Source organism: Thunnus albacares, chromosome 12, assembly GCF_914725855.1.
Source record: "Thunnus albacares chromosome 12, fThuAlb1.1, whole genome shotgun sequence".
In the NCBI taxonomy this organism is placed as follows: domain Eukaryota; kingdom Metazoa; phylum Chordata; class Actinopteri; order Scombriformes; family Scombridae; genus Thunnus; species Thunnus albacares.
In genome coordinates, this window is record NC_058117.1 from 23957086 (window position 1) to 23984953 (window position 27868).

At 37.5% G+C, this 27868-nt stretch overlaps 2 protein-coding genes across 2 annotated transcripts; one reads left to right on the forward strand and one right to left on the reverse strand.

Annotated features, from left to right (window-relative positions):
* Positions 1-10382: 10382 nt before the first annotated feature.
* On the reverse strand, positions 10383-17367 carry rabggtb (Rab geranylgeranyltransferase subunit beta). The gene is made up of 9 exons (XM_044368654.1): positions 17257-17367; positions 16789-16896; positions 15625-15822; positions 15126-15231; positions 14415-14467; positions 14214-14324; positions 13709-13834; positions 12810-12959; positions 10383-12725 (listed from the first exon to the last, which is right to left on the reverse strand). The coding sequence occupies exons 1-9, from the start codon at positions 17257-17259 to the stop codon at positions 12585-12587; spliced, it is 996 nt and encodes a 331-aa protein (XP_044224589.1). The 5' UTR covers positions 17260-17367; the 3' UTR covers positions 10383-12584.
* A 2351-nt stretch (positions 17368-19718) lies between these two features.
* On the forward strand, positions 19719-27615 carry acadm (acyl-CoA dehydrogenase medium chain). The gene is made up of 12 exons (XM_044368395.1): positions 19719-19822; positions 20684-20792; positions 21168-21265; positions 21760-21829; positions 22527-22627; positions 23208-23288; positions 23528-23658; positions 23768-23876; positions 24565-24705; positions 25942-26037; positions 26299-26547; positions 26634-27615. Exons 1-12 carry the CDS (start codon positions 19808-19810, stop codon positions 26703-26705), a joined length of 1272 nt encoding a protein of 423 aa, XP_044224330.1. The 5' UTR covers positions 19719-19807; the 3' UTR covers positions 26706-27615.
* Positions 27616-27868: the final 253 nt, after the last annotated feature.

Below are 27868 nucleotides of genomic sequence, written 5' to 3' on the forward strand. Positions count from 1 at the left end.
TAATCAGTAGTCAACACACTACACTCGAGTGTCGATAACAATCCAGTCTCCAAACTCTTCAACTGTTTTTTAAAAGTAATATTTTTCAGGGATTTTCTGAAAGATGATGGTAAATTATTCCACTGAATGGCCGCCCTATACAAAACAGCTTTCTTTAAAGGGGGGACATATTGTGCTTTTTGTGATTTACTGTTATGATTTCAGATATCTATGTTAAATATGGTCAAAGTTCCAAAACTTGAAGTGAATGTATGCAGAAATGCTCCCCGCAAGTCAAAATCCAGGGCTTCAGCCTGCTATGAACACTTCATTTGCAACGACAAGCCGTCATTATTAAAGACTGTCCTTTCCATAGTCTTGGTTGCTAAGGTTGTTGCTAAGGCTTTTCCATGTGCTGTTCACATTGTCCACTCTCATATTTATGTATTTGAGGGTGACATTTCAAGTAAAGAACAAGAAAAAGTTATGAAATCCCACTACTATAGTTTGTTGCGTGGTTTGTTGACGTAGCCTTTGCATCCAGTGGAAGTCTGCCGAGGGACAGCTATCAAGAGCTGGCCAGTCAGAACAGAGCGGGCTCATCAGGAGGGGGGCCTTAAAGAGACAGGAGCTAAAACGGCCTGTTTCACACAGAGGCTGAACTGAGGGGCTGCATAAAGGGCCAGTATAAGATAAATAAAGATTTTTTTTAACTGAAAATCATGTAAAGATATTCCACTAGAGCCCCAGATTATAAATATAGACCTGTAAATGTGCACGATATGTCCCCTTTAAAATGTTAGTTCCGGGTTGGGGAGGAGCAATCTCATTCATTGTCACTAATAGTGACGATGAGACAACACAAGAAGGTTAAAAGACTACACACCTCCACCTTCAGCCAGGAGAGACCGTCATGCATTCCCTCAACCTCCCGTCTGAATGAATAGTTCAGGACCAGACGTCGTGCTGCCCAATTCTGAACTATCTGAGGCTTCTGCAGGTCATGTTTTTTTTTACTGCACTGGACCATATCACAGGGAAATAGTCCAGATGTGTCAAAACCAAACATTGTGTAACCTGCTTTAATCTGCTAGAAGGTAGACATGACCTTTCAATAGCAGATATTGTTCTGCACATTTTAAATGTAGGCTTATTTTGTCAGTATGACTAGACGAGGACATTTTCTCATCAAGTATAATACCCAGGAGCTTAGTTTCCATCACCTGCTCAATGGGATTACCCTGAATTGTGAGACACAGTTTAGTTTTTTTTATATAAGTACATGTTTTGAACTAAAGCTTAACTATGACACATTTAACATTGTGTTCTAAAAGTTTCCTCTGGAGGCTCATGTTTAAAGCAATACAAGTATTCAATTCTACATGTAATATTGAATTGTTTATGAATAAGGCCATATTACTATTAGATGTTACTGGTCACTCATGATTTGTTTTTCAGTCTTGACACTGTGAATTTACATTTCATTTCATCTTGTTTTTTCATATATATATTTCTGGTATTTTTGCTTTTATTGGACTGGGACAATAGGAGAGATGACATGCAACAAATATCCCTCAAACCAGGGTTGATGCAGTTGCATAATCAGCATCCTAAAGCTACTCCACAACTGCAAATGTACTTGAGTAAACTGCAGATTTGGAGAAACAAGTAATGAACAGAGTGGCATCTCAGTTCTTTCTACTTACTCTATTTCAACTATATTTTACAGTGTGAAAATGCTCTTAAAAAACTGAGAAAACAAAGATAATGAAATTATCTACAGAAAATAATCCATAAATTGTTTGTCAGTTTTCATTTAACTCTCATGTAACTAAGTTCTCAATTAACTTTTAAATTAACTATTTAAAATTGTGTGCTTGTATTTGGAAATAGCTAAAAAATAACCCAATTCTGGAAATATTCCTATGGATATTTCTCTGCTTTATTTTTGTAATTTTACAAATGGTCCTATACGGCGAAAGGATGAATATGTGGTTAAAATATTAATGTAATGCTTGTAAAAAGGCCATAACAAGGAAATGGGGCAAAGCTGACCCACTAACTCTGGATCAGCAGATACAGATAGTCGAGGAAATCTATTTGATGGAACAAGTGACACATTATAAGACTGCAAGAGACCCAAATGGAGAAAAAGTGGGATAAATGGACATTAAACCAAAGGAAGAAAGCAACACTGTAGACTGACAGACAATGATCTGTTAGACATACATTCAGGGTGTGTTTGTTCTTATTGTGCATGTAAAAACAATAAAAAGTTAAGTTTAGTAATAAATTGATTTAATTGTAGCCTATTAGTCACTCTCTCGACTGGTATAGTCTCACTGCGACCAGAATACAAAGTGTAACACAAGCAGGACTTTCACACAAGTGAAGCGTTTCAGCGCTGCGGATGAGACTTCAACTCACACATCAGATCGCCTCCAGCTACAGAAACAGTGGATAAGCTCCTGTCCCATGTTTCTCTCTGCTTCCAAAAAGGCTTACGAGGATGAATCATTTTGACTCAATATGACAGATTTGTCTCTCCTGCCGCTGAAAAGAAGCATACGTTGAAATCTAATTACCACGTGTCCTTTTGCACGTTATCATTTTCTTAATGCATTTAATGGTTCATCTTAGAATACAAGATTCATTTAAAGTCATATTATAAGTGGTAAATCACCTGAGGGCTGTTGGTGCTAATGTGAAAATCAAGTTCTCTCTCAAATAGCTTTAAGGTCACTTTATCACTATAGTAAAACCAGCCTTGGGTCCATCTCACCATCATCATGTACTATACAATCTGTCAGTCCAACCTTTGTGCTTTACTGCCTCCTGGTGATCATCAACTACGTTTATTGGAGAGAAAACTTCACACAACTAGGAATTATTGCATTTATGCCAATTTAGGTTCTTTTTTGTGATAATATTTTATTGAGTTTTTCCTCATTTGCTAAAAATGACCAATAAACATGAACATACATGAGACTAGAAATGTAACTGATAGTTTATAAGATGTTAAGAGCATAAGCATTGTACTTACGTTGTACAATAGACGTTATCTGTTGTAGATTTATGAAGAATAATGTAAAAGATTTGATGAAATCTATTAAAAAGAAAACTTCAGCTTTCTTTAGAGGGCCAGATTTAGCCCACACTATTCACCTACCACTGTGTTAACACAAACATGGACAGGAGGGTTTTAAGTACAAAAAAAAAAAATTAACATCTTTGGACAACTGGGCAAATTCCATCTGTTGATGAAGATCATGTGATATGACCGAAAAGCTCCCGAACAGCTACTAAAAGGAGCCTGAGGCAAGATTGTTTCGTAAACAACTGTTTTCAAGGTCAAGAGGGAACTTTTCTTCAAATGTCTGCATGAAATATGTATCAATAACTGTCAAAAAAAATATATCTTGTATATTCAACAAAACCAGAAGGCTTGAGATTCTTTCATGGTGCCCTTGAGCAAAACAGTTAACCTCCGCGCCGCTTCAGTGGAGCTGTTCAATGGAAAACTGCAGCACTTGAGTGAGTGCGATCTGGTAGTTGCTCAGTTAACGTTCCCTGCAAAAACAACTTTGATAAGTGAATCAAATATATTTCTTTGCCATGAACAGAGAGTGGTTTTATAATGAATATTTTCTTAGAGAGAAAATATTTTCCTGATTCCAGCTCCTGATAGTTCAGCAGAAACATAACAGGCTGAGCTCTGGAAGGACAACAGTTCTCAGTTAAGTCTGATCATAAATTATAGCAGCAAACAATTCTGCACAAACTAACTAAGATAGAAAGATAACAACAAATATAACAAAGATAATCACAGGATTACCAAGAGACAATTATTTGAGAATGAAAATCTACGGATTTTCTCATTAAATACAAAATAATCAGTCACGTCACGCATCTTCACATTGAAATAAAGTCCATAGATGTGAGTCCAGCTTGGATTCATATTCTTTCTTTGACAGGGAAAATTACTCATCTCTTTATGGGTCAAAAATTAAGAGCTAAATTAAAATATGTAAATCGGTGCTATATGTAAATTTGTGGAATTTATCAGTGGGAAAACCTAAATCTTGCCATGTGCATTTCAACCCACTTCTCCAGAAAAAGATTATGAATTGATAAATCAGAGGAAAAGAACTTGAATGTGTTTAATAATGTTAATCAAACAAAAGATAAATGGAGTTCATTTGAAAATTACTTTTGAGTTATGTTTATATGACATAGCCAATTCAAGTAGGCCTGGTAGCTGCTACCTGTATCAGTTAATTAGTTAGTTAGTTAGTATTTTTTCTCTGTCATAACCACTACTACTAGATTACTACTTGTGCACTAGCTAACTAGCTGCTACTAGTACTACTTAGTTAGTTAGTTAGTTAGTTAGTTAGTTAGTTTTGTTTCTGTGTCATAACTACTATTTTACTACTTGTGTATTAGCTATCTAGCTAGCTGCTACTAGTTAGTTAGTTAGTTAGTTAGTTAGTTAGTTAGTTAGTTAGTTAGTTACTTAGTTTTGTTTCTGTGTCATAACTACTATTTACTACTTGTGTATTAGCTATCTAGCTAGCTGCTACTAGTTAGTTAGTTAGTTAGTTAGTTAGTTAGTTAGTTAGTTAGTTAGTTAGTTAGTTTTGTTTCTGTGTCATAACTACTATTTTACTACTTGTGTATTAGCTATCTAGCTAGCTGCTACTAGTTAGTTAGTTAGTTAGTTAGTTAGTTAGTTAGTTAGTTAGTTAGTTTTTGTTTATGTGTCATAACTACTACTACATTACTACTTGTGTATTAGCTAGCTAGCTGCTACTAGTTAGTTAGTTAGTTAGTTAGTTAGTTAGTTAGTTAGTTAGTTAGTTAGTTAGTTAGTTTTTGTTTATGTGTCATAACTACTACTACATTACTATTTGTTTATTAGCCAGCTAGCTGCTACTAGTTAGTTAGTTAGTTAGTTTTTGTTTATGTGTCATAACTACTACTACATTACTACTTGTGTATTAGCTAGCTAGCTGCTACTAGTTAGTTAGTTAGTTAGTTAGTTAGTTAGTTAGTTAGTTAGTTAGTTAGTTCCTTCCTTCGTTTTTATCTTTGTGTCATGCCAAACATGGCACATCGCAAACATCCCAAATTAGAAGACATCCATATTTATCAACATTGGTAACACAACTAATTGAAATCATCAATTACTACATTCAGTACTTTCAAACAATATACTTGTATGTTAATTAGTGTTTTTTGTGTTGCCATGACATAAATTTATCAGCAGCTCTACATCAACATGAATCTGAAGCTACAGTTTGTGGTCACTGAGCCTGCACTTGGTTAGGATTTGTCTCTGCTTTCTATCTCTGACAGTAGAGAGATATTCTGCCAATTTATAATCTCATTTTAGGACCAGATAACATTTTAATCTACTTTGGCTTTTAGTTTCTTTCCAATGTTCCAGATAGGTTTTTTTTCATAGTGTTATAATTCAGTTTACTCCGATTGGTGTAAGACTGGTCCGAGTGTGTCTGAGAGGGGACAGTTAGTCTCAGCACCAGCTGACATAGGAGACTCTTTTCTGGGATCAGCTCAAGAGTTTGGAGGGCTTTGGAGGGTGTCTAGGGAGCTGGATTTAAGGTGATTAAAACATTTGAGTACCCTCTTTTGAATATTAATTATCAGTGGGTATCTACCTAATTATGCTCTACATGCCTTTGTTGGTGTTTTCTGTATACGTGTAAAATGTATCTGCAGGATGTAAGATTCTGCTGGATGTTTGTCCCAACGGGTATCCTGTAGCACATCCCAAACAGGTAGAAGACACCCCTATTTATCCAAAAACAAAAATATATAACATTTCCGATAACGCTACTAATTGAAATCAGTTACTACATGCAGTACTTTCAAATAATATACTTGTAGGCTAATTTGTATTTTTGTGGTCCCATGACATAAATTTATCAGCAGCTCTACATCAACACGAATCTAAACCTACAGTTAAACCTACAGTTAGAACGACCAGTCAGTCAACCTACCTCCTGTCATCACTGATGTTTGGTTGAAGTTGGTTTGACACCTCCAGAAAGCTCTGCCGTGATTTTTTCCGACAGCTACACATAATAGCTCTCAACACTAAAATCTATCTCTGTGCGTGTACTGGCTCATCATGTTCCCAGTGTTATACTATTATTTCCAGACTCACTATTGATTTTCAACAAATAAGGCTACAGTTACACAGAGCTGAAAGTATGATTACTCCAGCTACTGTAGTCCTAATAGCATAGGATTGATTCTCGTCTGAAACTTAAGATACTGGGCTTTCGATGAAGCTTTTCTCTTAAGGTTTGACTTTCTTTCATTATTGGTGAATTTCTGCTGTTATCTTCCCATCATGACTTCCACTTTCCCTGTCAGAGTTTCTCTCATTAATACATTCTTCTGTCAATCATCATTCTGCCCGTGTTGAAAGACTAATGATCGCAGTCATTTTATACATTTTTACAGGTTAACCAGTCTGTTGAAAAATAGAGGCTTTCTACAGCCTTGGATCTGCATACTATACACAATACTATAGGATACCGTAGCCTAATCAATATTAGATATAAATGTTGTTTTTATTTTAAGTGTGCACTGTCCACATGTATTAAAAAGAAAAGTAATCAAATTTCAATCAGGGAAGACACAAGTTGACATGAATTCAAAAGTTTTATATGATAGTCTTTGGCATTGGCCCCAGACTCCATGTGATTGGGACATTCCTACTTTTGACTGACACCCATGGCATCATGACCTACTGGGCCTGTATCCGGGAGGCCTGTATGGTAATCCATCCGTGGTAAAATAATTGAAAAACAAAGATTAAGAGTCTACAATCATGCTAGCAGCTTGCAAAGCTGTACTTTAAACACAGCAGTACTTTGAGCTAAATGCTAATGTCAGCATGCTAACGTGCTTATATGTGTTATTATATATTATTATTATTATTACCATGTTTATCATCTTTTTTTAGCATGTTAGTATGCTAACATTTGCTAATTAGCACTAAACACAAAATACAGCTGAGGCTGAGGGAAATGTTAGTTTTGCAGGAAGGTGGCAGGCATCCAAATTAAAGGAACAATTTAAATTTGGACATGTTAAGGGATCATCAAAAGTTCATCCTGTGGGGGGCATGAATGTCTACCAAAGTTCATAGCAATCCAACTACAATGACAACCTCATGGTGGCGCTAAAGGAAAGTCGGGGAATCACCAAAGTCACCAGGATTCATCCTCTGAGGATCACGAATGTCTGCATACATTTTCATGGCAATCCATTCAATAGTTGAGATATTTCAGTTTGGATCTAAATTCTGGACCAACTAACCAACACTTCAAAAAACTGAAGTGATGTTTTCTTTGACATGATCTGGTATGTTTGAGATGGTTTTCTCTTCCAGACAGAAAACTCAAAGCCTGAGCAGATCTAAGAGATCAATTTGTTTTTTTAAGGGCAGTATAGAAATTTTATTATTCTGCAGGTGGACTGTTGCTGCACCTTAGCTGTGCTTAGTTGTGAGATTTCGGACCCCAGCTGATATTCTTTCTCCTTTTTTTTTTTTTACCAAAACACGGTGAATCTGTATTTTTGCGTTGAGTGTGTCGAAGCACAGCAGAACTTTAACCAAAGCAAACAGCAGCTCTGTCAGCAGAAACTTGATGGGTAGAAAACCCACATTGACACGAGGTAAATTATGAATTCAGTGCAAACAAACTTTCTCCAAAGAAAAGTCCAATTCCGGGGTGTTGTGCAGAATCAGACCTGGAGCTGAATAACAACAACATGCCACATTATGTCCCCGATAACAACCACAAACTGGGTGAAAGGTTTCACACAAATTTGAAAGCATTTCCATTTTCCAACCGACTCATGAGTCATCGCCACATCCGCACATAACCCTGCTGTGGTTTAATTAAACATTTATTAAGTGATTGTCTGCTGTGTCTGTAGTTCAGCAGCGTTTGGCTGCAGCCCCCGGGGCCTGGACTAATCCGCAGTATTTTGTGCGGAGAGATAACAAGAAGGTGACAGGACTGAGGAGAGGAGAGGGAGGGAAAATGGGTTGCGGCTTTCCTCGCAAACAAACAAGACTGAGAGCTGAATGCTCTGATCCATCCATGTGTTTTTATGTTTCCTCGCTCTCTGCTTCCATCTCTCATTCACACTTTTGCTTTTTACTCTCTCCCACCTTCTGTCTCCCTCTTCATCTCTCTCTTCCTCACTAATGAGAGCCGGTGGGCTTTCTCGGCAGCCTAACAACCAGCATGTTTGTCTCTGCCCAGACACCAGGGGCCCACAGATTACTGCTCCCCCATCGACTAAATAAATAGACAAATAAATACAAAACTAACAGGGTTGCTGGTATTTTCTCTTTTTTTTTTTTTTTTTTACATGTTTTGACACCCAGAACATTGTTTGATGAAAAATGCATGTAGCAGAAATCCAGACGTGCATCAGAATATTAAAACAAACCGAGTCTTTTGCTATCACGATGCTGTAATTAGTGCACGGAGATAAAAGTGTCCCACATAGATCGTTATCACTTAATCATTAGTGTGACATTTTATGAAAGCCATTGTTGGAAATTGTTCCAGGTAAAGTGTCATTTTCTCATCAGGCTGTACATTGCAGGGGAAGTTCTTATCTTTATTACACGGCAGAAAACAGTGGGAGAGAATTACCTCCCTTTAATTATTCAAGCGGAGTGCATCAATCTTTGCACTGCTCCATTATTACAAGCTGCCACTGCTATAAAATATCATTTCTCATAAAGGATCAGGTGTGGCATTTCTGAGGTGGCAGCGTTATTACTACTACCCACCCTGGAAGGACTCAGTATGGATGAGATGTTAGGATGTAGAATGAATAAGGAAAGGTGAAAGTGTTTCATCCAAATACTTGTAAAAGATAAAAGTTCATCCATTCATTTATTCTTTCATTTGATCTGTTTTAATATCCAAAAAAGACACTTTATTTTGAAGGTAAGAATATCAGCACTGACAATCAACAGAAAATTATTATGAATTTAAAATTGAAATTAGTAAAAATGTAATGTCTAAATATGTTTATATTTGGGGAAAAAAATCATTTTTAGTCATTTTTAAAAATGCCAAAAGTTCACTGGATCTAGTTCCTCGATAGAAAATATTTACTGGGTTTTTTTGTCTTCTACAGAAGTAAAATTTTACATCTCAAACAAGAAGTTTGAATATGTCAGTTTGGGCTTTTGGAACTTGTAACAAACATTTTCCACAGTTTTATGACTTTTTAAAGACCAATTGATTCATTGAAAAAAAAATTATTGGCAGATAATTGACACAATAATAAAAAAGAAACCATAAGTAACTCCCAGTACACACTAAAGGTCCAACTATAGAACTTACTTGATTCGATCTCACTGTAATGGTTTCATAATAAAAATGTTTCTTCAGTGAATTTAACCTACATTAAATTTTGTCTGAAATCCATCACTGACAATCCACAACCTGATGAGTTTCATATCAGGATCCTTCCTCGAAACTCCTCATATATTGTAGTTTGTTTGCGTCACCATGAATGTGTTTTGAAAGGTGAGGCTGCCATCTAGTGGTGTCTACTTACTCTTCAGATTCTCAAACTTCATGAGGCGTTGAGGCCCCTGTAGATACATTATGTTGTCTGTTTTTCTTATTGTCAAAACTAGGGCTGCAACTAATGATTATTTTCATTATTGATTAATCTGTCAATTATTGTCTCTATTAATTGATTAATTGTTTGGTTTATTAAATGTCAGAAAATGATGAAAAATGTCGAGCACCGTCCCCCAAAGCCCAAGATGCAACATATAATGTCTTGTTTTCTCCCGACCAAAAGTCCACAACCGAAAGATATTCAGTTTACTGTCATGGAAGACAAAAAAAACTAGAAAATATTCACATTTAAGACGCTGGAATCACAGAATTTTTGCATTTTTTACTTAAAAAATAACTCAAAATGATTAATCGATCATCAAAATACTTGCTAATTAATTTTCTGTGGATCGACTGATTGTTGCAGCTCTAGTCAAAACTAGAACAAACTGATATATAGTTCTCATCACCTTGATCTCCTGTCAAATATAAAATCTTGGATCTCTTCTATGAAACTTGCAGATTACAATTACTTAGCACATTTAAATTTTCACAGATCAAAAAACACCAAGCTAACAAACTCATGTGATTCCACTAAAATAACATACAAGCAACACATGCAGCTAATAAACCGTCACATCCACCGAGCTAACAGACTTGTTGATCCTTCATCTGAGTGAGCACACATGCAGGCTGGGTTGGATCTCCCATTTTTCTGTTTGTAAAATGCTCCTCAAGCTTTTAGTGCAAAAATAAACTGTACCAAACTTGAGGGGAAAATTGTACATTTATTGCCAAACCAGACAAACAACAAATAAGTTACATTAATATTCACACATCCAGTTGTGTAACAGTAAGTAGCTTTTAGGATTAGGTTTGGCCCCACAACACAAAGACAAAGCCTGGTAGGTTTTTCAGGTCAGAGTTCAGGTTTTTAGTTGTTTTTAAAGATTTCAAATCATTGTAAACTTTGCACAAATCCTTGGGAACCAAGATTTTAACCCTGAAATCACAGGTCAACATCAGCTTTTGTTGAAATATCGTTAATAAACCACTCAACGAGAATGACTTAAATTGGGGACAACGTGAGAACTGATTTATCTTTTATAACAATGTCAACACTGAGCAGTTATCCAGCAGACACATTTGTAATCAGTAAGACAGCAGCGCAGCGACATTAACATCAGTTAAAAGAAAAAGGATCTGATAGATTTAATAAAATAAAGTCTGAAATTGTCTCAGAGCCATCACACAGAACGGCTCATGAATAATCAAAACTTAGGACTGGAAATGTATCACGACACACAGTGTGAGGGCAAATCTAACCTCTCTGCCAACAGCTGCGTTACAACACTGGACTGAGTAACAAGATTTAAATTACTAGTGTAGCTGAGACTGCAGATAAGACGTTAAATATACTTGGCGAGAGACGATGATACCGCCATGTGTTCAACCTCTGGGTGTCTCCAGTCAACAAACATTGCCTCTTCTTCCAAATCCTGCCAAAACAATTGTCTGCTTGTACTGAAAACTGTAAACTGCGGTTCGTTTAAAAGGTAGAGTCAGTTATTCTGGAGAGAGATTGTTGATATTTGAACTGAAACACCCAAACAAATACACCCCTCCCTTCATGCTCCTTCAGAAGCTTCGCCCCCCCCCCCCCCCCTCAAATTTATGGACGCACATTGCCAAGGCAACGACCAAAGGAGAAATATGGTGGAATCCAGAGCGATGCGCAAGCTGAAGAGTAACAGTTCACAGTTTTAGGGACTGAGTCTTCCCTCGGGAGGCTCCCAGGCTCTGAAACTCCCTCCCCCAAGACATCAGAGACTCAGAGACCCTTACTGTTTTCCAATCCGGCCTAAAGAACCATCTTCCTCCACCACCTTCTCTTAGCCCCCGAGCCACTTTGTTTGTTTCCCGTTTACAGAGCCAGAGCCGTGTATGAACACCGGCTTTTCTTTTGTTTTTTCCCAGCGCACACACAGAACGGACAGCTAGCAGACCTTGAGGAGATTTTCGCTGAATTTGACAAACAGTGTATTGAACAATCTTTCTCCAGAATCAGTGACTCTACCTGTAATGCAGCGACGTGAACAACACTATCTTTGTCCTGTTGTCAGGTTGCATCTCCAATTGTGAGACCTATTAGCACAGTGTTCATATGATTGCTCTAGTGTTAACAGGATAGTCTAAACATAATGTCAAGTGTCTAAACATAATGAAATGGCAACCCTAACTTCATTATGTTTCCCTTTCCTCTACCTCAGCTGATCTCTCCCACACATAATCCTTCCACTCTTTTACAGTCAAACGCACAAATCTGTCGAGTAAAACTGAATATCCTTCAGCCATTCGGGTAACGAACATGATAAGAAAGCAGAGGAAAACAACTTTCTGTTTCTGGCTAAAAAAAAAAGCTAATTAGGGTAATAACTTTCTTGGCAAGTGGATGAGCTGAAAAGGTGTTGAGAGCAAGAAAGAATTAGGAAACTGATTAATTTCCACAACAGTTCCTTCTGCTTTTACATGTTTCTCCTCAAACTGACATACTGAGCAAGTTGAAAAATTAAGGAATGTTGCTTAGTGGTTTCTGGGCTTTAGTGATGATGGTTGCACTACAAAACATCTTACAACTCTCAAACTCACTCCTGCTGCAGCCGAACCAACAAAACAGACTTGATAATAAAATGAGTGGCTGAGGGAATAAAACCGAACGGCTCAGAGGAATCCTGCCAGAGCTGCGCAACTCCATCTGTCCTCGACATCGTCACTGAACGGAGATCACAACCTGACTCTAAAATGTGTCTGTAGACTTCAGCTAACACTAAGATGTGTTGTGGTCCTCTCTCTGCTCCCAACATCCAGCCGTGGTGGTCGGGGGGGGGGGGTTGTGGCTGAGGGGCGTCCAGCTGGGTCTGTGTGTGTGTATGAGTGGTGTGGTGGCGCATGCGTAACAAGTCGGGGGGGCTAGCTCAGGAGCTCCGGCTGCAGGCCGATCCTCTGCAGGACGTCCTCCGGCATGCACAACACAGGATTCACCGGCTTGATCGTTTCGTCTCCGAGCAGAGAGAGACCCGCGATTCCGAACAGCGTGTGGAAAGGATCCACCTGCAGAAGAGTTTGGTGACAGTTAATAAGAATAAGAGTCATGCAAAAAAAATAAAATAAAAGGAGTTGTGTTTGACGGCTCACCATGTCTCCTGGTCTATCAGCGAAACCTCCCGTCTCCTCGTCCTGACAGGCCAGAATGAACGTGCACAGCTTGGCTTTGTCGATCCAGTGGATCCTGCCGATGATTTTCAATGAGGCCAAAACCCACCATGAGTAGCACACGTCTGGAAGCTGAATGAGAAAGAGTTGGTTACAATGGTTCAACTAAATTAATGTCCCCATGTTGTTTTTTACCTGAACACTCCTTTTAAATTTTAAAAAAGGTAAAATCAACTACAGTTACCACCTATGTTTGGTTGTAAAAAAGATAAAGCTGTTGTTTTTTCATTCTTTATTAATTCCACTACTGTACAACTCGATTAGTTGTTTGGTCTTTAAAATGTCAGGAAATGGTGAAAATGGCGTTCAATGTTTCCCAAAGCAAATGATGTAACCTAAAATGTCTTTAAGATATTCAGTTTACTATCATAGAGGATTCCAGAAAATTTAAAAAGTGAAAAGTTATCCATTTGATCACCAAAGTGATTCATCCTGAGTCGGACATGGAATATGTGCACCAAAATTCATTGCAATAAATCTACTCTGTTGATGTTTCAGTTCAGACGTGGACTGACTGATTAGGATCGACATCCTTAGAGCTGCTCTGCTAGCGCGGCTAAAATATGATTGACACTGAAAATGTAGATATACTGATTTATTTATAAATGTTGACTCCTTCTGCTAATTTAAAAGACTAAATTTCCCCTGAAACTAAATTTCTTGATGTTCAAACCAACATCTAAAAACTTGTGCTTTGCAGTTATATTGACTTTTTAAAGACCAATATAGAAGAAATGTGAATCATAAAAGCAGCAAAACTACACGAAGAATCACACTGTTCTGTTCTGAGGTGGAAAAAACTTGTCAGTAGGAGCAAAAACCTTCTCCGGTCGTCCGTTGAGGCCTCCAGATGGCAACTGTCTCTCACAAAGCCACCAGCCCAGCAGGTCAGCGTTCACCTGGTGCAGCTGACCGGTGAGAGACAAGAAGCCAGTACAGCAGTATATCTATAGGACAAAAAAAGGGAAAAGGGCGCACAGATTTTTTTTTGAGGAGGATTTAGTTCATTACACATCACTCATCCTTTTAGTTCATGACACAGATGTATGACATTATATCAGCCACATTTCAGACAGTTTATCCTGTTAGTGTAAACTCAGCCTGCAGTCTTATATTTGTCATGTGAGAGTAATAATTTCAATGTTTTATGTGGGAACTAAAAACATAACATCTGACTTCTTCAATTTCACTTTTAGTTACAGTTTAAACTCAGGATGTTGCTGCTTTTTTTTTTCTTTGATAAATATGGTGTCACGTTTAATGAGAAATGACATAAAACGCTCTCAGCAGTCTTCTTGCACTGAGTGAGTGTGTGAGTAGACTCACCTGTCCAGCATGAGACTCTGAACCAGGTCTGCAACCGAAACCTCCATCAAAGTTCATACAGGACAAGATGAACTCTACAGCTTTGTCAACATTTACTGCGTCCATCTTGCCCTTTGGGAAGAACAGAGAGTCATCTTCAAATCATACAGTGTTATATTAGCTAATAATAAAACACTTGTAAAAAAAGTCACATATACATACCAGTAATGCAAGTGTAGCAACAGCACAGAATGAAAACCTTGTGTCTATTTCTCCTGTGAGGACAAAAAAAAAATGTCCTTGTTATAATATAGTATTATATATTTATTTATTTTCTAGTTCATATTTTTAAAGCAGGCTATAATTCAGATAAATGAGAGTCCTTTGATTTATTTACAAGGATTTCAGCAGACGGTATGACAAGAATTATGAAAAAAATCTGTAAAAAAATAATAATAACAGAAAAGGCTTTCTTCCTAAAACACACCTGTGTTTATTATCATCATCATTTTTTAAAAGATGAAGGACATTTTACTAAAAACATATGGCCCTTAAATAATCATATAATGAGCAATAAAAAAGGACTTCATCTTCTCTCACCTAAATGACATAATGAAAAAAGCGTTTCCTCTTAATGATATCATTTATCTTTCTCGTTCTATAGCTAACAGTACTGTGCCTGACCTTTGGTTAAATTCACAGAAGACTCTACACTATACTTGTTTCTTATGGGATAATACATGAGTTGTATATTTGTATAAATATATATGAAAAGAAATACTGTACATACATAAAGTGTGGGCTGACATTTTTAATGATTTTATCCACAATCCTAAAAACTGTGGATAAAATCCACATGGGTTTTTCTTTTATTTCTTTTTTTTTTTTTTATTTGAGGAGCAAATGTCTCTTGAGAAAACAAACCCTGCTCACCCCATTTGTCTCCTGCAAACGAGCCGTCTTCCTGCTGCAGGCCCTTGACGTATTCCACCACTTTATCCACATCGATCGCATCCACATTGTCATACAAGCACAGGATCTGGGGAAGAGATTTCAAATAAATACTGTAATTAAACAAAAAAATAAATAGTCAAAAAAACAGAGGAATCAAGTGGATTTACAGAGGTTATGCAGGGAGCTGAATAAATTAAAAACATCACCTTAAATCATAAAGATCCTACAGGAGAAAATTATCTTAAAAACCACAGATAATGAGGCAGCTTGAGAGAGTGAAATTAACAGTATAAACCACTAGAAACTGCTAGAAAATGACAGTAAGAGAATCCACTGAAAGTAATGAAGTAAGTATAGATGATAAAGGATCGTCTTTCTAGACTGCAATGATTCCAACTTCTCACAACATAAAACCCTCTGAGAGAACAAGAATAAGTAATAATCTGTCAAATTTGGTGCTGACTGTCTCAAGAGTCACCTGCACGGCGCTGAGAGTGTAGAGCAGGTGGGGGTCATGTCCGATACTGGCGCTAATGCCTCCACATTCGTGCTGACAGGCTTTGATGAAGTCTATGATCTCCTGCCGGTTCATCCTGGGGAGCTGGTCCATCAGGTCCATCACCGTCAGCCCCCAGTAGATGCCGCTCATCCGCAGGTACTCTGAGAGCGTGTACTCCTGGACAAGCGCAAACAGGACATAAAGTCAACTCCAATACAGGAACTATTTACTGTACAACCCATGGACAAGATCTTTATTTTGTTTAAAGAATGACTAAGTTCATGAACTTTGTTTAATGCCCATAATAAATGCATAAGTGCACAATATATAGAAGGTTTGTATATAAAAAATAGAAAATAGAATGTAAACCTGAGCTTAATGCAATGTGAGTTTTATACCAAAACTAATCAAGTCATCTACTGATTGCTGCAGCTCTAGTGAACACCCAACCAGTACAACCAGTATTTAATTGTTGGACATTTGATTCCAAACTAGCGGACATTAATCTGCTTCATTCTTCTAGTTTCAGGCTTTCTATAAAATTTCCAGCCTCACTCAAACATGGGTAGCTCATTCAGTCACTGACTAATTCCACCAAAGAGCAAGACAGAGCACTTCAGGTGCTCATTTGTGCCCACTGCCATCAGACTGTACAACAGGATAAAACAGCTGTGAAAGCCCAGCACCATCTGCATCCCACCCCACACACTCCTTAAACCTCAAGAGTCTGGACTTTTCTACACAAACTGACTTTTGGACTTTTGGACTACAACATGTAGAAATATAGCTGGCATGTGTAGATAACACTACTGCATGTTTTATTTATATTTTATATTCACTACTTCACCTATATATCATATATTACTACAGCAACACCTATTAAAACCTTCACTCTGCACATATTTTGCACAACTTTTTTTATTCTTATAATCCACACAAGTCAGGTCATGTATATAGCCTAACTACTGTAATTTTCATAATGTATATTGATTGAATTCCATTTACTTGACTTCTTATTTTGTCTGTATTTATTACTCCTAATTCTCATTTATTTTCCTTGTTTACTGCACTGCTGTAACATGCAAATTTCCCCTCCAGGATAGATAAAACATTTAGAAATCCCCTTAAATTGACTTTACTTACATAGTCATCCTTTTTGGAGCCGTAGGCAGCGATGTAGTCTGCATGTTTGTCCAGTAGAAGAGTGTTGGGAGCATCAGGCTTAAGGATGACATCTTTCACTTGGGTACCCTGACATCAAACACACATCAAACATTTAAAAACATTTCTGACTGACCTTTTTTTATTTTATATGTGGTTAAACTGTGGCCTCCATCATTTCACTGCTCAAGTAATATCAGTCATATGATGAAGCTAAATGGCTAAATATGAACATAGATTAGACAGGCTGTGCTATCAACTAAGCTACGTGCTAACACTGATGCTAGCTAAATTTTATCCACCGAGTTAGCTGCTGTCAAACACTATCTGTCATTATGAGGCTAAACTTGGATATAATGAAGCCAAACGGGCATTTTCAACCGCGTCGGCTACAATGTTGTCTTAAAACACACTGACAGGCCATTCAATTGTCAACAATATGCAAGTTACCATTCTGAAAATTGTCGCATGATCAGATTTCAACGGCTTCTTCCTCTTCTTTATTTTTTAATGGCGGTTGGCAACTAACTGACGTTTTAACGGTTCATTACCGCCATCTTGTGTTTTGGAGTTAAATCCTGTAAAACTACCATCAACTTCTAAAAGATGATTAAAGGGCAATGTTTGTTAATCTGTCAGTGTTGGAAGAAGTATTAAAATCCTACTTTAGTAAAAGCACCAATACAGCAATGTAAAAATACTCAATTGCAAGTAAAAGTCCTGCATGAAAAAAGTATTAGCAGCAAAATGTAGTTAAAGTATTGCAGTAAAAGTAGTGGTTTGGTCCCTCTGACTGACATATTATTATATATGACATCATTAGATTATTAATAGTGAAGCATCAGTGTTAGAGCAGCATGTTACTGTTGTAGCTGCTGAAGGTGGAGCTAGTTTCAACTACTTTATATACAGTTAGCTAGTTTAGTCCAGTGGTTCCCAACCTAGGGGTCGGGTCCCTCCAAAGGGTCACCAGATAAATCTGAGGGGTCGTGAGATGATTAATGGGAGAGGAAAGAAGAAAAAACAAAGTTCTGATACACAAATCTGTTTTCAGTTTTTGGACTTTTTCTCTAATCTTTGATTTTTGGTGAAATATTGGATCATTTGAACATTTATTGAAATGAAACCATGTGAGAAGTTTAGAGGGAAAAATCACTATTTGGTGGAGCTGTTAACAACTCATAGACATCTGAAATGTGACCCTTATTCTGAGAATGATGGAAAATACAGTAAATCATCAGGTATTTATACTTTATTTCTATTTTCTGCAATTTTATAGTATTACTTCACTACATTTCAAAAGCAAATATTGTACTTTTTCTGAGAGCTATAATTACTTTTTCTGCACAAGTATTTTTACTCTTAATTGTTATGTAAAATTATCTGATAACACTGCAGTACTTCTACTTCACTATTTGTTTACTACATTACAAGTAAAAGTTTTGCCTTTACACTGTTGTACTGCTACTTTTACTTAAGTACAAAGTAACAAAGTTCTGATACACAAATCTATTTTCAATTTTTGGTTCAAGTACAAAAATGTGGAAAACAAACATGTTTCTTATATTTTCACTGAGTTCCAGATGTGTCAAAGCCAGCTGCTGGCAAACACTGAGCCATTTACACAGTCAAACAGCAATGTCAGTGTGACCTCTACTTTTCTTGCTATGTTCTGCCAAATGCTGTATTGTTCTATTAATTATTCACTCTTATAAATAGGTCTGAAGAATGATTTTTGTCTGGCTTTTTGTTAATGGTAATTGTTTGGTTTCTTTGTTTGTTTTGTTTTCATTCTATTTTATTGTTCTTTATTCTCCTCACTTTGGTACAGCTGGAAACCTGCTGCAAAGCTATTTCTAAACTGAGTCACAGCTAATACTGTGATGTTGCTCTGCTGTTTTTCCTGCTAAAACATAAAATTAAATTAGGTAACAATCAGCAAAACACTTTTGAGTGGAGTCATACTTTAAAGGAAGGCTTCACAATTTTTCAAGTCTGTCTTAAAACAACAATCAGGTGCCCAAATGAACAGTGAAATGTTTTTCTTGCTGTAATCATTCCTCCTGTTCATACTGACCATTATAAAATCCCTTCGTAATGCACTTATAATGTAAGTGATGGGGGACAAAATCCACAACCCCCCTTTTGTGCAAAAATGTATTTAAAAGTTTATCTGAAGCTAATATGAAGCTTCAGTCATCCAAATGAGTCTAATCAAATAGATATCTTTCAACATTATTGTCTTTTTAGTGTCAAAGTCCCTCTTTCTGTTGTTTAGGGAAACACTGGCCGAGGAAACACAAAAAGGGAATTTAACGCTAAAAAGACTGTAAATCTGGCAGATATCAACTTGATATGACTAACTCAGACTGCTGAAGCCTCATATAAGTTTCGGATAAACTTTTAAATGCATTTTTGCACAAAATTATGGATTTCAGCTCCCATCACTTACACTGAAAGTACATTTGAAGGAGATCTTTTTATAGCCAGTATGAACAGGAGGAATGATTAGAGCGAGGAAAACCTCTCTCACTGTTCATGTCGACACCTGACTACTGTTTTAAGACACACTTGAAAAACTGTGAACCTGTCCTTTATAAATATATTCACTGAATACTTTTTTTCCAACAGCCTAGATATCTAAAATATGCTGTAATTGTGGATACTCAGGTGTATCTTTAAATGATAAAACAGTCACTCAGAATGAACCTTTGTGATATCTGCACATATTTTTCATTTATAAAGCACTAAATGGCATCGTTATATTACTCGTAAAGTAGGGCTGTAGCATTGGTGATACCAGTTGAAGTGTTGGGGTACGTGTGGTTGTAAAACAGAGGTTAGGTTAGGTAACAAACTGGGGCATAAGTCATTCCCCCGATGCCAGGCGATGTCACATGACCAAACCCGCTGCTGTGATTGGACGAGAAGGCGCCTTTTTATATGTAGGTCAAAGGTATTGGTCAAGTATTTCTGCGGCGTCTACGCAACTGTCACAACAATGCTGTTCAGTAAGGTGAGTATCTTTATATTAGCCACAATTCGCCTGTATGATTTTACAGTTTTTGATAAATAAAGATTGCTAACGGAAGCCTGTTGTCCCCCTGACCTACATTTTTCTCCTTTCTTGTCAACCAAGGGAAATGTTTGCTAGTTACGTCACTTCACTGGCTAACATTAGCAAACATTTAGCAAATAGCTACGTTAGCTGTTGCTTAACGGTTGTGTGACATTTTGAAACGCTTTATCGTAGTATTTCGACAAGCTCTGTTACCGTTTTGTTACACAGTAAAGACATACTAGCTTGTGACTTAAAACAGTATACGATGTAGAGGTGTCCTGTGTAAGGTAAATATGGTTGTATGTCGCCGACTTCCCCCTTCCACGCACACAAAGGCGGTGGTGGAAAATAGCTAATCTAACGCTAACGGTACTCAAGTATTGTACTTAAGTACTTAAGTACTTTACTTCAGTATTTCCATTTGATGCTACTTTATACTTCCATTCCACCACATTTGACAGCTTTAGTTACTTTCCAGATGAAGATTTGACACAATGGATAATACAACAAGCTTTTTAAATACAACATATTGTTAAAGATTAAACCAGTGGTTTCCAACCTTTTTGGCTTTTGACGTCTTTCAAAAAGCAGTGTGTAGTCAGGGCCACATTTCAGATGTCTATGAGTTGTTAACAGCAATAGTGATTTTTCCCTCTAAACCTCTCACATGGTTTCATTTCAATAAATGATCCAATATTTCACCAAAAATCAAAGGTTAGAGAAAAACAAGAAAAACCTACAACTGAAAACGGGTTTGTGTATCAGAACTTTGTTAAGTAAACAAGATCTGAATACTTCTTCCACCACTGCACTCAGGTACTCAGAGCCAGTGTGCGGTCAGGGATCCGGTTGCAGAGTTCCAGTGCTGCAGCCAACGCCAAATTGTCATCCAGTGACCACTCAGCATCTCTCGGCTACTCGTTTGGTGAGAACTTCACTTTAAAGGATACATGAACAGTTTTTCATATGGGTCTTAAAACAATACTCACATGCCCATGTGTATACTGAAAGAGTTACTGGTTGCTAGGGCTGCAACTAACGATTATTTTCATTATTGATTAATCAGAACAAGGACTGTCCCCCATCTCTTACATTGAAATCACTTTATAGTTAAGTTTTAAGGGATCTTTTCACAGCCAGTATGGAGTGAAGGAATGATTACAGTGACCAGTAACTCTTTCAGTGTACATATAGGTAAGTATTGTTTTAAGACAGACTTGGAAAAAATGAGAACCAGTCTTTTTTTAAAGTGTCTGTTGAAGCTACTCATCATGGGTCGTCTTGCTGTTTTGGTCCACAGAGCTGTCAGATCAGCAGCGAGAGTTCCAACAGCTGGCGAGGAAGTTTGCACGTGAAGAGATTGTCCCTGTTGCAGCAGAATATGATAAAAGTGGTGAAGTAAGTATAGTCCAAAGATTAGCCTGCAGTGAGTGTACTGTATAGCCTAAAGCTACTCGTAACTGGTTATTACGATGTGCTCTCCAACCACGTCGGAAATTAAATGTGTTGTATTGAACACCTTCACTCTAAGGCGGAGTGAAAAACCGACAGTCACAGAGAGGGGAGGGGTTGGGGGAGATGATTTAAATATGGGGATAACAGCATATATTTTCAGACAGGACTGGAAAGCAGTCATAGTGTTGCACTCACATAAAAGTGACAAATAGTTGTCATGAATGAAAAAGGAGAGCTGGGGGTGGGGGGGGGGGGGGGGGGTTAATGGGCATTTCCACCATCCAACAAGCATGTCTGAAGGAGTATACAGCCATTTTGAAGGGGCCCTGTAGAGTTTTCGTGTAAACAAACCAATGTTTGTTTTTCAAATTTGGGTAATTGTAGTTTTACATTTTGGCCTATTTAGAATAACCTTTAAATGTCCCGTCATTTTGCAGTATCCTGTCCCCATCATCAAGAAAGCATGGGAGCTTGGTCTGTTAAACGGTCACATTGCAGAAGAGTATGGTATGTTATTTTGCTGTTTGTTTGCCATTTCAAAATTACCTTCCTTATTTAAACTGTTGCATAGTATTATGCGGCCCAACCCTCTTTATGATGGGCCACCCAGATCCTGATGCACCTTGTCTGACATTAAGTTTAGTTTGTAGATGGTGGCCTAAACAATAGCCACACATAAAGTCCCCTTCCACTCAAAAAAGTGTTTTGCTTATTGTTACTAAACTGTGTAGAATGATATTTGTGCCGTTTGACACTGGACAGATGTTTTCACATTCATCTGCTGAAGCTGGAAAGCTTTTCTGTGCTCACTTCAGGTGTGCGTTTATACGCATGAATCTTCTACATTGTGTGTTCTCATATTACATGTTTTAATCAGCCTTTCTGTACAGCCAATACCTGTGACTTCTATGCTCACACTGTACGGATCAATAGGTCACCTGGTTATAAACTTTATGCTTAATCTAATGCAATCCAATACAACAGCTCTGCCATAAATTCTACTTTTACAAAGCTTATACATTTTCAGTTTTTGTTGACATTGCCAGAAAGGTTATAATTCTACTTTATGTTTATTATTGAGGTGGCAGTGGGTGAGGGTGGTGTACTGGAGTGCATTATATTGAAAGGTGTTCCTAATGTTTTGCACCCCTCTTGTATGTTAATGGAGTGAGAAACCCTGTCATGTTTGCCTTTTTGCATTCAGGTGGAATGGGCTTGTCGATCTTCGACACTTGCCTCATCACAGAAGAGTTGGCTTATGGCTGCACAGGAGTACAGACTGCTATTGAGGCAAACTCTCTAGGAGTAAGTTGTTCATCGTGTTTGCTAGTGAACCAGTTTTTAATCAGTTAATTTAAATGGCAAAAAATACATACACACACATATTTTGAGGTAACCCACTACTGAAATTCCTACCACCACTTCTCAAAACTGTCTGCATTGTTACATACTGTATTTCTTAAGTTTTTTTGTTCTGTTTTTGTTTTAGCCCACTGAGCAAATGAGGCACACATCAAAGCAAACATATTTCAGCACACCAAGAAGCAACACAGGTCACATGTGAGGCCCTTAAACACAAGAAAACCATGACACCAATCTCCTTTTTTATGCAACATTACAGTATACTGTCAAACTATGATGTTGGGATCCACCAGCAAAATAAGAATCATGGTTTTCAGCTGGTGGTGTTCTGAGGCATCTGAGCTTTTTTATGTAGTCAGAGACGAAGGAGCAATTTGCTCCTTTTGATAATCCACAAATAACAGAAGGCTGCTAAGGGGAAACTGAAATGTTCTGTCATTAGAGATGAGGTTAAGAGCACTGTTGCCTTCAACACCTGTCACATCAGTCATTAAGTTAACTTATGCCTGTTTATCTCACATAGCAAATGCCTGTCATTCTCGCTGGCAATGAGGCACAAAAGAAGAAATACCTGGGAAGGATGACTGAGGAGCCTCTTATGTGTGTAAGTATTTCATTTTATTTGACACAGGCAAATATAAATACTACAAAGTTAACTTCACATGCTACCAAAATAAAGGTTAGTCTTGCCACACAGAGCTGCGCTGTTATTGCAATGAGACTGATCTCTAATTATGGAAGTTACTTTTAACAAGTTGTGAGGGGAGATGCATAAGTCCAGCAAGAAGAATCAAAAAGAAAAAAACAAACGGTGTTAATAACTGTGTGGTGTCTTTTCGGCAGGCCTACTGTGTCACAGAGCCGGGGGCGGGCTCTGACGTTGCGGGACTCAAGACCAAAGCTGTGAAGATGGGTGATGAGTATGTTGTTAATGGGCAGAAGATGTGGATCACCAACGGTGGTAAAGCTAACTGGTGTGTACACATATCAAACTACCACGGCTGTAAATACTTTACTATAAACCGGGTAATGTCTTCTGGTCTGGAAGTAATTGACCGTTTGTACGTCTTGTTGTGTTCCTAGGTACTTCCTCTTGGCCCGCACCAATACAGATCCTAAATGTCCAGCAGGCAAAGCTTTTACTGGCTTCATTGTGGACGCTGACACTCCAGGAATTCAAGTAGGAAGGAAGGTAAGATGACGCTGAAATTGTTTTTTCTCTAATCTATGAACAGACTCCACATTATAATCATAATATTTTTCTTGGAGTTTAGAGTGTTAAAGGAAGAGTTTTCTTTTGTAAGAGAAATTGACCTTGAAATTGAGAGCAACTCGGAAAATATCACTCAAACGCTGATGTGATGTTATGCCTGATCTGCAAAACTGGCTTGTTAGTAGTGAAATATTTCCTCAGTCTCACCCTGATGAAGGCCAAGTGTTTCTGGAGTTGTGACCTCCGTCTGTCTGTGTCTATGTTGACTCTGCAAACATATCAGATAACTTGATAAACGTGCTTTTGAAACAAGCCCTGATTGTTTTAAAATGGACACATGATACATGGCTTTGAGTTTCTTATACCCATGTCAGTTTGAAGAAAACATTCCTCCTCCTCCTCCTCCTCCTGTTGGGGTATTTTTATGGCTGACTAAGCTCCAATATCAATCTCTTCAAAATCTTTAAACCTTTTAGTTCAGTGATGTGATTCAGAGACACGAACCTGCTGACTGTCTCTCTAGTTTGAGACCGAGTTCAAAGGAATATTATTTGTCTCCTTGTTAAGTACATTATAAACAATACTTTTTAAATAAGTGCTGTGTAAATTATTAGATGACATACAAACCATGAGATCAAGTGTCCTTGTGTCTGTTTTGTGAATGTAGGAGATGAACATGGGCCAGAGGTGTTCTGACACCAGAGGCATCACTTTTGAGGATGTGAGGATACCGAAGGAGAACGTCCTGATCACAGAGGGAGCTGGCTTCAAAATTGCCATGGGTGCCTTCGACAAGACCAGGCCACCAGTAAGTCTTCTACCTTCAACTCATTTGAACTGAATATCTGTAAGTGGGTTTACATCCATGTTTTTAATGCACATTTTCAGTATTAAAAACGCTGAGTGGAGATGCTGGAAATTCTGGGGGGAAAAAAGTTTAAATATTGCAAAGATGTTTTTACACTCAGCTGAGGTGGAAATGTTTATATAAAGAAGAAGAAAATGCCACAAAGTGCAGCAGAATCAGACTTAACAAATAAATCATCACATACATGAAACATGTGACTCCAGCTTCCATTGAGGAGACAACAATTCGCGGCAGACGTTAACATCAGATCCATGTGGACCGGTGAAGAGACTATAACATTCCTCAAATTAATACATGAAGCAAACATAAATGTTGTATTTCATCACATTTTTTACATGGTTTTCCATAGTGAGGTTTGACTGACGCTTGTTTACTGGCGTCATCTCAATGCATTCTCTTCTTCTGCACTCGATAAATGGAACTGGTGCCACCAACTGTTGATCTTGATGCGCCCAGTTCCTGATATTCAAATTACTGTAGTGGATGGAAATGTGAATTATTTTGCATTTTCCTAGATTTTCTGGAAATTTGACTAAAATCTGCTCTGCATTTGGATGGAAACTTTGCTTGTTATACTCATGTAGTCATGTCTTTGTGTTACTACATGGATATGGCTCACTATTTTTAATTTTATTCAAAACAAAATGGAATTAAATTGTTTATTGGAAATCTATAAAAGATCAGTAGTATGAAAATCTTGATCAATATCAGAAAAAAAGATTTACAGTGCAAAACACTGCAGTTTTGGCCTTCTTCAACTTTGAGGGATTCATCAACAAAATCAGCAGCTTAGTTTTCTCTCAAATATTATTCTTAAGCATTTATTACAAAAACATTTTCTGGGCCTTTTTTTAGCCTTTTCACAACAGGACCTTGTTTTCTGTGAAGTGTAGTCAACAGTATCCTGTTGCTGCAAGAAACTTTTGGCATGAAATCTAAGTGACACCAGTTTAAACTAAAATGCTCCAGTTTAAAAACAATGAGCCTCAACAGAATGATGGTAATTTCACCTTTTTAAATGGTTCATAAAATGTTTTATATTAGCGGATGGATCCAAGAAGTACTTCACCACAATATTTGCTTGACTTAATGGGGGAAAAAATGCCACAGACATAACTGCAGTAAACAAAAGACATCACCAAACTGACATTTAATAATGTAATTAATGTAATGCAGGTTGCAGCGGGAGCAACTGGCTTGGCACAGAGGGCACTTGATGAAGCTACCAATTACGCACTGGAGAGGAAGACGTTTGGCAGAGTTATTGCTGAGGTTTGTTCACACACATCTTTTTATTTTTATTTTTTTTAATAAGTTGTCAACAGAAAACTGTCACAGAAAAATTCATTACAGGTAATAAGTGGATTCATCTGACGTTCAAATATAGAAATAACAGTGACAACACCTTTTTTTTATCACTCCAACTAACAGTAATGATAACTGACTGTCAGGTGACTACACAATTGTTCAATGTTCAAAGTACAAAGATAAAAACAGGATTAACAGGCGCCTCTCTGTCCTCCTGCCTCGCAGCACCAGGCCGTGTCCTTCCTCCTGGCTGAGATGGCGATGAAGGTGGAGCTGGCCAGGTTGGGATACCAGCGGGCCGCCTGGGAAGTGGACCAGGGCCGCAGAAACACCTACTTTGCCTCCATTGCCAAGGCGTACGCTGGAGACATCGCCAACCAGGTGGCCTCTGACGCTGTTCAGGTATTTGGAGGCAACGGCTTCAACAGCGAATACCCAGTAGAGAAGCTGATGAGAGATGCCAAGATCTACCAGGTGGGTTGAGGTGCATTTAATCACTGCTGGCAACTTTTAAAAGTACCTGGCAAAACATAACATCCTTCTTTATTTCCTTTTTTTAGATCTACGAGGGCACAGCTCAAATCCAGAGACTCATAGTTGCCCGTGAACACCTGGGAAAATTCAAGAAATGAACCCTACAAACCTGAGAAGATCTTGTCCTTATTCTAATGTACTTTGTAATAACTTTTCTATATATAGATACACGGTTTCTGGAAAAAGGATCTGTCACTTAAACTCAGGATACAGTTGCAAAATATTGTTTGCCTTATCATCATTTCATCCTGCCTTGCTTATTCAGACTCATCCAGACCCTGAATTTATACAGTTATTATATTTATGAAGTTATACAGAGAACGTGTGACTTATTCCAGATGCAGCTTTGTCCAGCAGCCTTATTTTCCCAGAATTCAGGGAACCTTTGCCACCTTCGTAATGCCAGAATCCATACAGTTAGCATATTTCTAATCAACTTGATTAAGTCAGCTAATATTATGATGTATTTGCATTCAGGTGATCATGAGTCATTGGTAAATACATTATTAGACCAGTGAAAAAGACTCTTCAAGGTGTAAACAATGCAAGACAGACATTAAGTAAACTATTGTTTGCAGGATATGTTTTTACTTTAAAGTGTATTTACATATTTGAACTGGTTTACTTCTTGCCACTCGTCCATTTGTCAGAATGTCATCAAATGATTCCCAGTAAATCCCTCTTAACACTTTGTTGGCTGCTTGAGAAGAATTTACTAATGATGAACGTGGAAATGATGAACTTGTGACATAAGAATGTGTGATTAATGATTTATCAAGCAGTTGTAAAAAATGCATGACTTCAGAAAATGTTTTTTCTGCCTGCTTTAGCACTATGATCAATAAAATTCCTGAACAATTACTGTCAGTTCTACTTTACCATTACAGAGATTCATCAGCTCTACACTTGACCATGAAAACCTGCAGATATACAGCAGGAACTATGGATATAATATGTAGTGGTTGTGTTTTTGTGGAAATAAAAGGAAAATAAAGGAAATAAAAAGGAGTTTTCTGTTTTAATCTTGAAGTTGGTTGAAATTTACCTCTGGCTGATTCTACAATGTTTATAATGTAATGTGTTTTTATATTTAAATATATAAAAATATTATGAATTCTATATATACACTCACCAAGCACTTAATTAGGAACACCTGTGCAATCTAATGCAACAGCTCTACCATAAACTCTACTTTTATGAAGCTTATACATTTCAAGTTTTTATTGACATTGTGAGAACGGTGATAATTCTACTTGATATT

Excerpts from the sequence above, each read along its gene's own strand:
- rabggtb (XM_044368654.1), bottom strand. Across the intron at positions 15,823-16,788 it reads GCTCCAAAAAGGATGACTAT|GAGTACACGCTCTCAGAGTA; the intron begins GTAAGTAAAGTC and ends GCGCTTGTCCAG. Across the intron at positions 15,232-15,624 it reads ACACTCTCAGCGCCGTGCAG|ATCCTGTGCTTGTATGACAA; the intron begins GTGACTCTTGAG and ends TCTCTTCCCCAG.
- acadm (XM_044368395.1), top strand. Across the intron at positions 23,289-23,527 it reads CTGAGGAGCCTCTTATGTGT|GCCTACTGTGTCACAGAGCC; the intron begins GTAAGTATTTCA and ends TCTTTTCGGCAG. Across the intron at positions 26,548-26,633 it reads GAGATGCCAAGATCTACCAG|ATCTACGAGGGCACAGCTCA; the intron begins GTGGGTTGAGGT and ends TCCTTTTTTTAG.